The sequence below is a fragment of the Daphnia magna genome, linkage group LG1 (genome assembly GCF_020631705.1).
Source record: "Daphnia magna isolate NIES linkage group LG1, ASM2063170v1.1, whole genome shotgun sequence".
NCBI lineage: Eukaryota > Metazoa > Arthropoda > Branchiopoda > Diplostraca > Daphniidae > Daphnia > Daphnia magna.
In genome coordinates, this window is record NC_059182.1 from 17,065,196 (window position 1) to 17,076,955 (window position 11,760).

The 11,760-nt window shown below is 40.6% G+C and overlaps 4 protein-coding genes across 7 annotated transcripts; 2 read left to right on the forward strand and 2 right to left on the reverse strand.

Moving 5' to 3' along the window:
- Window positions 1-1,171: 1,171 nt before the first annotated feature.
- Window positions 1,172-2,242, forward strand: LOC116931336 (mitochondrial import inner membrane translocase subunit Tim21). Its single transcript, XM_032938900.2, has 4 exons — window positions 1,172-1,484; window positions 1,546-1,780; window positions 1,844-1,888; window positions 1,946-2,242. Exons 1-4 carry the CDS (start codon window positions 1,298-1,300, stop codon window positions 2,112-2,114), a joined length of 636 nt encoding a protein of 211 aa, XP_032794791.1. The 5' UTR covers window positions 1,172-1,297; the 3' UTR covers window positions 2,115-2,242.
- LOC116931356 lies at window positions 2,234-3,186 on the reverse strand. The gene is made up of 4 exons (XM_032938922.2): window positions 3,010-3,186; window positions 2,800-2,919; window positions 2,543-2,721; window positions 2,234-2,448 (listed from the first exon to the last, which is right to left on the reverse strand). The coding sequence occupies exons 1-4, from the start codon at window positions 3,068-3,070 to the stop codon at window positions 2,359-2,361; spliced, it is 450 nt and encodes a 149-aa protein (XP_032794813.2). The 5' UTR covers window positions 3,071-3,186; the 3' UTR covers window positions 2,234-2,358.
- Window positions 3,187-4,558: 1,372 nt separating this feature from the next.
- On the forward strand, window positions 4,559-8,014 carry LOC116931113 (protein bric-a-brac 1). 4 transcript variants are annotated; one of them, XM_045177844.1, is made up of 10 exons: window positions 4,559-4,929; window positions 4,999-5,139; window positions 5,412-5,713; window positions 5,776-5,896; window positions 5,960-6,174; window positions 6,229-6,371; window positions 6,513-6,593; window positions 6,730-6,818; window positions 6,882-7,115; window positions 7,186-8,014. In XM_045177844.1, exons 1-10 carry the CDS (start codon window positions 4,753-4,755, stop codon window positions 7,291-7,293), a joined length of 1,611 nt encoding a protein of 536 aa, XP_045033779.1. In that variant the 5' UTR covers window positions 4,559-4,752; the 3' UTR covers window positions 7,294-8,014. The 4 variants fall into 4 exon arrangements, with proteins under 4 accessions (XP_045033779.1, XP_045033770.1, XP_032794522.2 ...); XM_045177835.1 differs by having other exon boundaries at window positions 4,999-5,073; window positions 6,229-6,593; XM_032938631.2 differs by having other exon boundaries at window positions 4,560-4,929; window positions 6,229-6,593.
- An 89-nt stretch (window positions 8,015-8,103) lies between these two features.
- LOC116931281 (carbonic anhydrase 3) lies at window positions 8,104-10,059 on the reverse strand. Its single transcript, XM_032938862.2, has 7 exons — window positions 9,865-10,059; window positions 9,250-9,513; window positions 9,135-9,184; window positions 8,972-9,064; window positions 8,787-8,907; window positions 8,614-8,726; window positions 8,104-8,547 (listed from the first exon to the last, which is right to left on the reverse strand). The coding sequence occupies exons 1-7, from the start codon at window positions 9,896-9,898 to the stop codon at window positions 8,410-8,412; spliced, it is 813 nt and encodes a 270-aa protein (XP_032794753.2). The 5' UTR covers window positions 9,899-10,059; the 3' UTR covers window positions 8,104-8,409.
- Window positions 10,060-11,760: the final 1,701 nt, after the last annotated feature.

Genomic DNA, 11,760 nt, shown 5'->3' on the forward strand with positions numbered 1-11,760 from the left:
AGGGAACAGCTTAGATGGGTGTCTTTTGAGAACCGCTCGGTCTATTTCCTGACTTTAGCAGACACACACATGTTACTCACGCATTACCGCGTTTACACCGGTGCCTGCATTACCGCAGCGCACCACGAACTCACCGGTGCCTGCATTACCGCAGCGCACCACGAACGGTCGTATTACCACGACCGTCCGGACCTGGCCATGCTTGTTGGCATTCCAGCACCAGCAATTTACACAACAGAAACACACATTCACGCTGGCCATGCTTGTTGGCATTCCAGCACCAGTAAAGTAGACACTGATACTACAACACAAACACATGACACCAGAGACTGTTGAGTCCGGCTGGTTTCACACCGAGGGTAAGACTGCCCAATTACAAAGGAGAAGATAGGGAAGAACAAAGGGAGTAGGAAGTCGTCACGTCGACGAAGAGGGAAAGTCGGCCAAAGGTCGAAGACGCTCACATTACGTTACAATACGTTTCACCACACACTGGAATTAGAGCCACCGGCCTCAACTGGAAAACCAGTCTAAAACCGGTATTATCATGTTTTCGTTTGGTAGTTGTGCTTCTGTTCCTCTACTATATGGAAACATTTATGGTTTCGAGGTTCATACCCCCAGCCGACTGCGTAACGTGCCCAACGTGCCCAACGTGCCCAACGACTTCAACGTTTCTTTAAATTCAAATTCACATTGGTTTGGTGAAGTCTGATACAAAATTTGGCTAAATAAAAAAAAAATAAATAAAATTGTGTATTGTTTTCATATTTTGTGTCTGGGCGCCCCCGTACCAGATGGAATGACGGAAACCGAATGAGAAAAAGTAGTATGTCGATTGTCGAACGATGCATCTCGGATCGACAATTGTTAGTGGCTCAGTTTGGCAACGAGTTACTTTTGTTTCTCTTATTTGTCAAATGCTTTTTTTTTCTTAGAGAGCAGTTCGCTCGTTGAAGACGATCGCAAAATCCAAACTGTCATTTTAATTGATTGAATAACATGTCTTATGGACCTCTAACGTTTTTTGGCACGATGTGAGGTTCGAGGTGTGCTAGCTGGCATGGTACGGCCGAAGTACCGGAGAGCTCTATCATTAGTTCACTACAACAATGCACTACAGACACTACAGAGTATAGACTACAACTACACTGACCAAGAAACAACAAATGAATGTCGTCGTAACGATGGCAACGTTGCTAGTCAGCTTGATTGCAACTTGCAAATAAACATCAAAATTAGTCTTATGCCTTGAAGAGCATATTTCCCTTAAATAGTGCAATAGAAAGCCTGATAAATGCTGTACCATAACTTCCGCATATTTTTTCAGTCCAAAATTTACCCAAGTGTCAGGGGACAAACTTTCCGTGGTCTTTATACATGCCAAACCCTTTGTGACACCGAGAAAAGAGGAACAAACCCTGAAAAAATCGTCCTCTCGACTTCAAAAAATGATGGAGTCGGTGTTCCTTTAGGTGCAAAAGGTGTGTATCGTCAGTAAAAAATCTGTAATTGTGCAGTTTTTTTATGATTAATTGCTTTCAGTTAGAGATGCTGGCAAAACTGTATGGTACACTGGAATTGTAGTCTTTGGCTTCCTTGCAACTGGAGCTCTTCTCTTTGCTGTGATAAAAGAACTTCTGTGGAGTGAAAGCCCCCAATCAGTATACTCAGATGCCCTGAAGAAATGCACTGAATATTCAAGAATGAAAGATTTGCTTGGGGAACCAATCACTGGATTCTGTGATGGTTCTGGTCGGAGAGGCCGGACTAATTTGAGGTTTTAAATTAATGAAATAGTTTACTTGGTTCTGTAAATTTTAGTTTAATTTTAATCATGTAGGCATAGCTTGTATGTGAAAGATGGTGTAGAACATCTACAAATCAGGTAAATTGAAAACTTAGAAAGAAAAATTTGGTTTTGCATTCTTTTTCTTTTGTCCAGGTTTTATGTAAAAGGTATTCGCAATCAAGCCACGGTTAATGCTGTCATGGAAAAAAGAGATGGGAAATTTGAATACAAATACTTGGTGGCTGAAACAGAAAATTACCCGAAAGAAAAAATATTCATTATTGATAGCAGAAAAAATGAGATGAACTTACAGGAATTTTGAATAGCTAACAGAAAATTACCCTAAAGAAAAAATATTCATTGCTGATAACAGAAAACATGATGTGATTATTCAGGAATTAAGAATAGTTGAAAGTGAAATTGCAAAAGAATAAATCCTGATACTTGTAAGTTGTGTATTTAAAAAACTTCATTGGAAGGAATTCTTCAGTCAGATGATGCAATGGACGGAATGGTTAAACATGTTTAAGATGCACTTTTACAACATGGGTCATTAAAAACTACCATTATGAGCGTCCTACATATATATAGGCAAAAATTGCTAAAACTCCTATAAAAATGAGATGTAAACTGGAATGCAGTGATGCTCCTGTCAACTGTATAAAAAGTTAAGAATTAAATTAAGCATGAATTTTTTTAAATATAGAAACATTATTATGCTGTACTATACTGTATTATATTCTACAGTACCGTAACAAAATAGTTGCAACGATCACCCTGGCAGCACTCTGAACATCGCCAATCGAGGTACCAAATTCTTTCACAATAAGGAAGTGTTTCATTCCAAGTCTTCTCACAGAAACTCTTTGTGGCACATTGTTTTGACACATAATACTGTTTATCAGCATTAATGGTCCAATAAGGATGACCTAATTTTATAAAGATAATTGCACTTTATAGGCCATCAAACTGCACTAGATAATCATTTGCTTAAGTGGGCAACTTACTTCCCCATGCAATTGTTGTCAAACAATAGTCTTCTCCAGGTTCACAAGTTCTAATCGTTCTGAGACATTTCTCAGTATTTCCATTCTGTGTAGTACAAACATAGCACTCGAGGGAATCACCTGAAGAATAAAAAAAAAAAAAAAAACGAGAGAATGATAACATTGTCAAGGGTACCGAGACACTACTTTTTTTAGGAAAAACAACTTTACCGAAGTTAAAGAATAGAACGAAATAGAATATAACAGCTACAAATTTTATGTCAGAAACCATCTTCGCTGAATGCGAAGGTCTTTTAATCTTTCCCGCAGTTTGGGAGGAAACCGTCAACAGAAAATGTTATGAGAACAGACGAGAAGTGAAACTGGAAAAAAAACACAGTAAAATGCATAGTTACACGCCCTTAGAAGTTGCCAGATCTAAGAAATATCGGGGGTGCGTCAAGTGGCAAATAGGGCTCGGCGCCGGTTCTCGAAAACCCGGTTTACTCGCGGATCGTCGCCAAAAATAGTCGCCCATGGGCGATCCGGGTAGCCTATTTGCCAAAATGGGTAGGCTGGGCGATGATGGGCAAACCGGGTAAACCCACCGCCATCTTGGAAAATGGCAGCTTGCGAAGCGCCAAAGGGAGATTAGCAAAAAAAAAGTTTTTGTGGCGGAAATTCAAAGTGCGTGACTTGATTTCAGGGAAATACCCGGGTAATCGGGTAAGAAATCGGGGCTAACCGGGTAATGAAAACGGTTTTCGAAATTGTGTTACCCACATGAAAACCGGGTAGGCATTGGGCACAAAGTCTCAAGAACCGTTACCCACCAGATCTAATTTTTTTGCCGAGAAGACCTACCCATTCGCCCAAATACCTACCCATTGGACACGGGACCGAGCCTCGCCCAGCCTAACCATTTTGGCAAATTGTCTACCCGGATCGCCCAGGGGCGATTATTTTTGGCGATGATCCGCGGGTAACCCGGGTTTCCAAGAACAGGGGCCGAGCCCTAGTGGCAAATCAGACGAATCAGGATTCGTCTGATTAACAACAATACACTAGAAACGCTATATACCTGATCTCAGCAGCCTCCTGCCGGTTATCAGCTTGCACTACACTTTGTACAGGGCCTTAAAGAAAATCAGGATTCGTCTGATTTGCCACTTGACGCGACCCGGGAGAGTTCGGCCAGAGTGGCAGTCGTACTCGTACGGCCGTACCCGTGTCTAGGGCTCGGCCCCGCGTCGATCGGGTAGCTTTTTGGCCGATCGGTTTGGTCATTTCGGTTTTCGGTGCGGTTCTATCGGGTTTGGGGAGCCTTTTTTCCTGCCCATGGGCATTTGGGTCGATTTCCGGGTAAAACCGGTGCTAGGTAAAACTGGTGCAAGAAGTTAATCGGTTCCAAAAACCCGGTTTATTATCCTGATTACACTGCGTTCTGACCCGATTTGAGACTTTTGCCCCGATCCTTACCCATAAACTTTATTTAAGCTTAAAATTAGGGTAATTCATCGTATTTTTCATGGTTTTGAAATTTGGCACCACGCATCCGCCATTTTTTCAAGATGGCGCCGGGTCTATTGGTTTCACTGGGTATTTTGAACCGAACCGCTTGAAAACTAACTACCCGGGTCGCAACCGATCGGCCATTTTTCGGGTAGGTCGGTGCAGTTTTTTGGGTTCAGGTAATCGGGGCCGACCCCTACCCGTGTCTTCGTGAACAACAGGAATTAATAGCCGCGGAGGTCTATGCACTACGAATGGTTTCTCTATGACGCACTAAAAGCAGGCGGGGCATATACGAGACCTTGAAACAGGATTTGCTTTGGAATATCGGGATTCACTTTTTGAGAAGTTGATAGTAATAACAAGCCATTTTAGTCGTTCGTAGAAGTTAGAAGTTTAATCGTCACATGTTTGGTTGAAACCGTTTCCCCTTTTGCTTTCAAGTACTGTTTATTAAACAAAATGACCACTTCCCAACAGTTATTTCGCCTGCACTGGAAAAACCATTCGCCAAATTTTGTGACTGTTTTTTCTCAGTTGCTGAATACGGAATCCCTAGTCGATGTCACGCTGGCTTGTGATGGAAAACAAATTCAGGCTCACCGTGTAGTATTGTCAGCCTGTAGCAACTACTTTCAGGTACAAGGCACTTTGTTTGTAAATATTAACTAAGTTGTTTATATTCTTGTTTGTTTTTTTTTACTTTAGGAGCTATTTGTTTCTCATCCGTGCCAGCATCCGATTGTCTTACTGAAAGATATAAGATATGAGGACCTTCACACGGTTATTCATTTTATGTATTATGGTGAAGTAAACATAAAACATGATCAACTCAATTCAATTCTTAAGGTAAAATATTGATCCCATGTTCAACATAAAAAGATGGAAACTTATCAAAAGGGACATTTCAACCATTTAGAAATAGTTACGTTTGGATCAAATAGATGGGATTTTGTAGACACTTTGGGAGTGATCAAGTTAATTGTTTCTTTGATGATTCATTTTAATAAATCGTTTTTTTGGAAGAAATCAAGGGAATTCCATTAGCAAAATGTGTATATTAGTAATCCTTCCATAAATTTATTTCTAAAAAATATAAATTCCTCTCTACATTTTAACAGACTGCCGAAGTTCTGCATGTGAAAGGATTTGCTGATGTTGCAGACAAGGAATCATTCAGTGCGGCCCTTTTGACCCAGCAAACTCGGTCGTTGGATAATTTTCCAGAAAGTCAACAGCAATCTGAGCAGTCGCAAGAACACCCAGAAGAAAGTGCCTCGGCTGCCAAGCGTAAACGCCAAAGACACGGATCTGGTAGTATCCAGTTGAAATCAGGGCCTCAAGACCAACCATCTCCTAATTCACCCCTTCAAAAGAGGCAAAGTTTTCAGAGTAGCAAGCAAGCTACAGATTTATCAACCAGGTTACGGCTTGCCTCGATTCCACTAGGATTTCCCTATTTCTGACTTCATTTTTTAACCGCAGATCTTCAAGCAGTCTTGATAGCACATCGGTTATCAAATCACAAAGCAGTCTTGCGGGTCAAAGCTCCGTAGAATCCAACGTTGACATGGAATATTTTCCCAAAGAGAGTGATCCTAAGCCAGTAAGTTGTATTATCTGTAGGCATTTTAGGCATTATTGTAGCTGATGTGTTGGTTCGATCCAGCCTCCTATTAGCTCAACCGGTTCCCTTGATACTGCAACCGCTATGATGGAGAATGGAGCTCCGTGTGGTCTACCCTTGTCAAAACAGAAAAGGACACGTACCTTAATGCGTCAAGACTGCGTGACAAGAAAAGAAAGCGATAAGGACGCGATTGGTGGTGGTGAAAGCGAACGTGCCTCTCCTATAGTTCATACCTTTCAACCTATCCTCCCCAAGTATGCGATATCTTAAAATTCTTTTAGACTGAACCTTAATTCTTCGATTCAAAGGATACTGAAAAGCAACAGTGAAACTGAATTAACCGATTCGAGACCGCGATCTCAAAATACAACATATCTTCAAGTACCTCCACGACCGTCTGTCCCCCAGGTGATTGGGCAGCGATCTCAACCCATTCAACCTCGCCCGTCAGGTACTACCCTGTCACCTGCCTCGGGCGTCGCCACAAGTCCATCCTCACCTCAACCAATGAACATACCCACAGTAGCTGTTACACCTGTCAGTGCCGCCCCAAACATTGTAATAGAGCATTATCCTACCATTATACGTTTAGTTTCCATTGAGGAAATGCATACTGTAACAGAACCCCCAACCTCCACGCCTCCTACGCTTACTAGAGCTTCAAGTTGTATAGGTAAGATGAAATTATCTATAACAATAATCTAGATCCTATGGCATGGACGCATATTTTAAATGTTGAAATGTTTAACTCTGAAATCTGTATGAAGTTTCATTCACTTTAACACCATCTTTGTGGTTGGTTCTGATAGGTGGAACCGCCACCGATACTTTACAAGTACCTTGTTTTACTGTGGATTCTGTTCCGTCATCATCCTCCCATAGTTCGCCAAAGCTTCGAGTGAGTTGTTTTAAAGCTTCAAAATTCTTGCATGAAATATTAATGTTTTAAACTTTAAAATAGGTAAAAGCTGAAGAAAATTTGAGAAGGTCGATCTCTAATCCTGGGGTGTCTTCTTCTCCGCCCGTCTCCACCCCCAGCACCAACGGTCACTGCCCAGTACTACGAACAGGAGCAGCTCTGGGATGTAATTATTGTTGGAACACAAACGATAGCCATGGGCGCATTCTTCGACGGAAAACGAAGTACCACTGTCCAGACTGCCAGGCAAATTTATGTATTGTTCCCTGTTTTCAGGTTATTCACGCAATTACATTGATTTTAAGCAATTCAGTAACAAGCCTAACCGATTTTTTTGTTTAATCAGGAATATCACGAGAAATATGTGTCATCCTCCGGTGAAACTAAAACTAGTGGGTCGCAGCAAAAAGGATCGAATACTAGCCACCAAATGTTCAAAATGAGTTCGTTTTGAGATATGAAGTTGTTGAACGAATGTGCAATTAGTTTTGTGCGTTAGTCCATCGCAAAACTATTTCCTCTTCTTTCATATTTCTCGAGTTTTTCACAGTTATCTCGACACAAACCTTTTCTTAATGCCTGCCGTTTGTGTAATTGCACAACGTTGTTACGGTTGTTTAATTAGTTTCAGCACCTTCTTCGATGAGACGCTGGTGCGAGGCTTAATAGCCGAGGGTGTTTATGATTAACTCGTTAAGTACAGAAGAAAAATCATTCCGATGCCCATAGGCAAAATTTTACTTAAGGCTCTTTTGCCATGCATTTATCGACAATCCTTCGTGCTGAGGACAACGTGTTCGATGCACAATTGAGCTTTGTTACAAGTTTTTCTACATTTCAGTCAGTTAACCAAAGTTCTCCTGTGAATTCCTTCGTGTTTGTTCTTTCTCCTTGTCATAGGGTGCCTTTCCCGTTCTTCGTCAAAGAGTTATTGTTTGTTTTATTCACGGAAATGATTATAGCTTTAATTTCATGGGAAGATTCACAATGTACTGTACATATGCATATGCCGACCATTTACGTTCCATAAAGAGTGTACAGTTTATCCATGTTAAAAAAATATTTCCTAGGGCAATGTTTTCTTGCAAACTAAAAATCTTTGTCCAGATTTAGCCATTGTAAAAATGCACCAGGTGCCATTATTTTGCCCTCAAATATAAAATGCTTGCTCCTTACAATTTCTATTGATATTCATAACTTGCTGTTGAACGCAAGAGAAAATTAATGCTACTCTATTGATTAAAATGAAACTTGACTTGAATCATCACAGAACAATATAACTTGTATTTTTGAACAATACTTGGAAAAGGAAGGGTGAACACATATTCTTTCTGCTCTTCTGAATTAACTGACTTGATAATCAGAAGTTTAGAAACTAGTGATCTTACTAAGAAAACGCTATGCAAATCTAATGCCCTCAGAAATGTGCATGGCACGTCGAACTCAGTTGGGCATATGGAAAAGTCAATCTACATGATAAAGTGAAAGAAAATTTACAACCATGAAGAGTGCTAGTAAACTAGTAAATAGAGTTGAAAAACAGCAACACATTCCCAATTTAGTGAATTTATTAACTGTAGCTGGCACGAACGCAGCGATCACCCCTTGGAAGACACGGTCGGAAGTTGGTTAAGATGCATTCAGACATCTCATTTGCGGCGCAGCATTGGTCTCGATCGCCACAGTACATTGCGCGGAAAGCTTCCAGCTATGACAGTGGAATACTCAGTTGATAACAAAGTGCCTCTAACTATTAAAACCCAATTCCTGTTACCTGTTCATGAGACATTTGAATCGGATCCTTGAAAACAATCCAGATAACACATTCCGAACAAGGGGGTGTCGTTAACGAACCCAAATATGTCCAGTATGGTCGTGGCTCGTTAGCTAAAAACGTTTAGCTGAGCATGATAAGATATTATATCATAGTATTTAAGGGCTCCTTACATGGCATCAGTTTAGAGGGATCTAGCTCCAGATTATCGGCGAACTTGACTGTTTCATCTTTAAATTTGATGTTATTCAGAGCCCTGATAAGATTATTTGCCTCTCCATGCTCTTTACCGGCCTAGAAGAATCAAAAACTAGTTTGGCACAACCTATAAAGGAGGTAAGTTAGATGTAAAGTTTACCTCGACGAAGACACCCAACACGGCGAGACCATCTCCATGTTTCAAGGCCTCACCAAAACTGCCATACTTCGTGTTCCAGTGAACGAAATGAAGCTGCATTCGATGTTAAAGTTAAAGAGAAACGTTGTCAAACGTTTGATACAGTAAACTTGACACGTTTTACCTCGCCAGCATAGGATTTTCCGTCGACCGTGTGTTCAGATCCAATTGAATCTATTCCAGCATAATAAGTAAAGAAATTACTTCTTCTTCTTTACCAAAAAGGTTAATGCATTTACCATTTACTCCCCAGTGGCAGTGATATTGTTCTAGTTGGTACGTGTCCTTCAACGGGCCGCCTTGCAACGTGGATCCTTCACCATGTACGTGGGCCTTCCAGCAGTAACCAGTGTTTGTCACATCATCCGTATGTTTTGGCCAATTCCAGGTGAGCTGCCGGCTGCTCAATCTGGGATCCAGCGTTACATCAGATGTCTGGATATCGATAGGTGACTGACGCTGACCGGCAGCTTCGGCGTAGTGTTCAGCCCAGGTATGAGGCCCTTAAAAATTGCATAAATTACATACTAATTTCGGTATATCTAAAGATTTCTATTCCAATTACATGAAGTTCAAAAACTTATAATACGTAAATGAGTTATTTCATGGCAAGCAATCAAATCATTCAGGCATAGTGCCCATCCCTCTGCAGTTCAATGTCTGATCGCACAATTCCTCGACGCAAAACGTCACGCGTTCGCTCAATCAGGAAATTTGTGTCATTCGCATGACGGATGTCTTTATGCTTGTTAAAGCAACGGTACAATTGTTGCTAATCAAGAATGCCAATTCTATAAAAGCCTATACAGTTGGATAGCACATTTAACAAAGTTTAGATTGAAATTTAGATTTACCGTTAGTGCTTTTGTAACCCCAGTTTTGAGCCATGTCGAAGATGTTGGTGCTAGTGCTTGCTTCTAAAAACCGTTTGAAATAAACGCAATTTTTTTCAAGGACTTATCCAGCAGCACCTTGTTACAACACTCAAAGTTTAAAAAATTAAACTTGCAATGACAACTTTGGCAAGTGCAAAGGGATTGATCTCGTTAGGATGCTTCGGTCCTTATATAGAATCCACTGGACGGGCTTTCATATTGGGAGGTGGGCTTTTTTTAATGGGCGTGATCGGTCCACTTTTGTCATTGTCTCTCATTCTCCATTGTCCTAGTGAGCGAGAATAATATTATCCTTCACTTTGGCACGAGCCATCGTTTTGGAAAAAACCACACGTTAGCGTTGATGATCCCGTGATTCGCTTTGCCCAAACGTCCCACATTCTAAACATCTGCTGCAATATTAGTCATCACTCGAAACCAAAATATGGTGGCGTGCTGCTTATTTGATCAACAAGAATCGTTCACTCAATTCAGGTATACAGTAAGCTAGGCATGACTCGATTTGTAGAGTTTTTTAAACTTGAAATTCCATTTCTTACAAATTGTTGCTACTTGTTGAATTAACTAAAACCAAAAATGTATAATCGTGACTAGTCACGAGACGACTCACGAGCCCGTTAATAAAAACGAACGGATCACGATGGGCGCAATATTAGGTGATCACGTGAGTGTGGCGGAATGGGCCACTAATCGACAACATCCGATTGCGATAATAAATTTGTGGCTCATTTTATGGGCTTTATGGAAGTAAAAGCTAGAGTATTGTTTACTTCGACCAAATATCATTCGCAATTCAGGTGAATCAGTTTAAAAATCACTTTCTTCCTTTCTGTCCATCATTAAAATCTGCAGTGAGACTTCCGTGTTTATATCTTAGAAAAGGGGGGGTAATTGTCGATTCTTGTAGAATAATAATTCTTTAAAATGATTAGAGATGCGCAGCTCATTGTCGGTATGATCGAGAGTAACGTGACTGATTGAAAGTTGACATACTCTAACAAACTAAAAATCATGGGGACTTTCGGGTAAGGATAACCCTTCTTATGTGATAAGAATTTTCATGTATTGCATCAAAGTGTTCGAGTTCCATCTCCCACTAGCTAAGATATAAACACATGACTGCCGTTCGGTAACCAAAAACGTTTGACTTCGTTTAACCCATATACCAAACAGGTTGATCAGACTGTGACGTCATTGCATCTTGGTAGAGCCATTTGATTGCGTTATACTCGTTTAACTTGACGGTTATTGAAGAAGCTACATCTAGTGTCTCCTTCTGTACAAATCCTAGCCATAGCTATTGATCATTTTATTTTCAAATAGGAGCAAGACATTCCACCAAAAAATGCCACTCATGATTATTGAGGAGTCACTGAGTCTCGCGCGTGCTGAATAATTTTTTACGCTCGGTTCTCTATTAAAGACTTTTTGTGAGGGAAAAAAAATCAAGCGTTAACGATCTCTTTCCTCTTGTTTGAATCCGATGGTCATTTTGAGAACTAAATGCGTGTCTTTACATAATGTGACACCATGTTACGTTGCGTGCTCATAATTTGTTGTGAAGTTTCAGCGACCATTTTACGGCCTTTGCACGCATGAGCTGAAATTTTCTTTCCGTTTGATACGGTTTTCAATAGCTTCGTTCGTTATTTGTGACGTTTAAAGATCGGCTAAAATCTGTCATGAGCCCGGCTAATTTTAATGGCGTTTTCCTGCTTTTGATCAGTAGAAAAGAAACCAATAAAAATTGCACCGCTTATAGCTGTCGAGTTTCTTATTGCAGTGCTTTCGCTTCTTTCTTGTTCCATGAACGTCGGATGAATAATGAATAATAATAAAAGTTGTCATCCAGCC

What these genes read in the sequence shown, in the direction of transcription:
- LOC116931281 (XM_032938862.2), bottom strand. Translation starts at nt 9,898, where the DNA reads ATGGCTCAAAACTGGGGTTACAAAAGCACTAACG. An exon ending in CTGCCACTGGGGAGTAAATG is followed by an intron (nt 9,185 to 9,249) that starts GTAAATGCATTA and finishes ATGCTGGAATAG; the next exon opens with ATTCAATTGGATCTGAACAC. An exon ending in TGTTGGGTGTCTTCGTCGAG is followed by an intron (nt 8,908 to 8,971) that starts GTAAACTTTACA and finishes TGATTCTTCTAG; the next exon opens with GCCGGTAAAGAGCATGGAGA.
- LOC116931113 (XM_032938631.2), top strand. Translation starts at nt 4,753, where the DNA reads ATGACCACTTCCCAACAGTTATTTCGCCTGCACTGGAAAAACCATTCG. An exon ending in CCTGTAGCAACTACTTTCAG is followed by an intron (nt 4,930 to 4,998) that starts GTACAAGGCACT and finishes TTTTTACTTTAG; the next exon opens with GAGCTATTTGTTTCTCATCC. An exon ending in GCTACAGATTTATCAACCAG is followed by an intron (nt 5,714 to 5,775) that starts GTTACGGCTTGC and finishes TTTTAACCGCAG; the next exon opens with ATCTTCAAGCAGTCTTGATA.
- LOC116931336 (XM_032938900.2), top strand. Translation starts at nt 1,298, where the DNA reads ATGCTGTACCATAACTTCCGCATATTTTTTCAGTCCAAAATTTACCCA. An exon ending in TGTTCCTTTAGGTGCAAAAG is followed by an intron (nt 1,485 to 1,545) that starts GTGTGTATCGTC and finishes AATTGCTTTCAG; the next exon opens with TTAGAGATGCTGGCAAAACT. An exon ending in GTAGAACATCTACAAATCAG is followed by an intron (nt 1,889 to 1,945) that starts GTAAATTGAAAA and finishes TCTTTTGTCCAG; the next exon opens with GTTTTATGTAAAAGGTATTC.
- LOC116931356 (XM_032938922.2), bottom strand. Translation starts at nt 3,070, where the DNA reads ATGGTTTCTGACATAAAATTTGTAGCTGTTATATTCTATTTCGTTCTA. An exon ending in CGTTCTATTCTTTAACTTCG is followed by an intron (nt 2,920 to 3,009) that starts GTAAAGTTGTTT and finishes TTTATTCTTCAG; the next exon opens with GTGATTCCCTCGAGTGCTAT. An exon ending in GTTGCAACTATTTTGTTACG is followed by an intron (nt 2,449 to 2,542) that starts GTACTGTAGAAT and finishes CTTTTTATACAG; the next exon opens with TTGACAGGAGCATCACTGCA.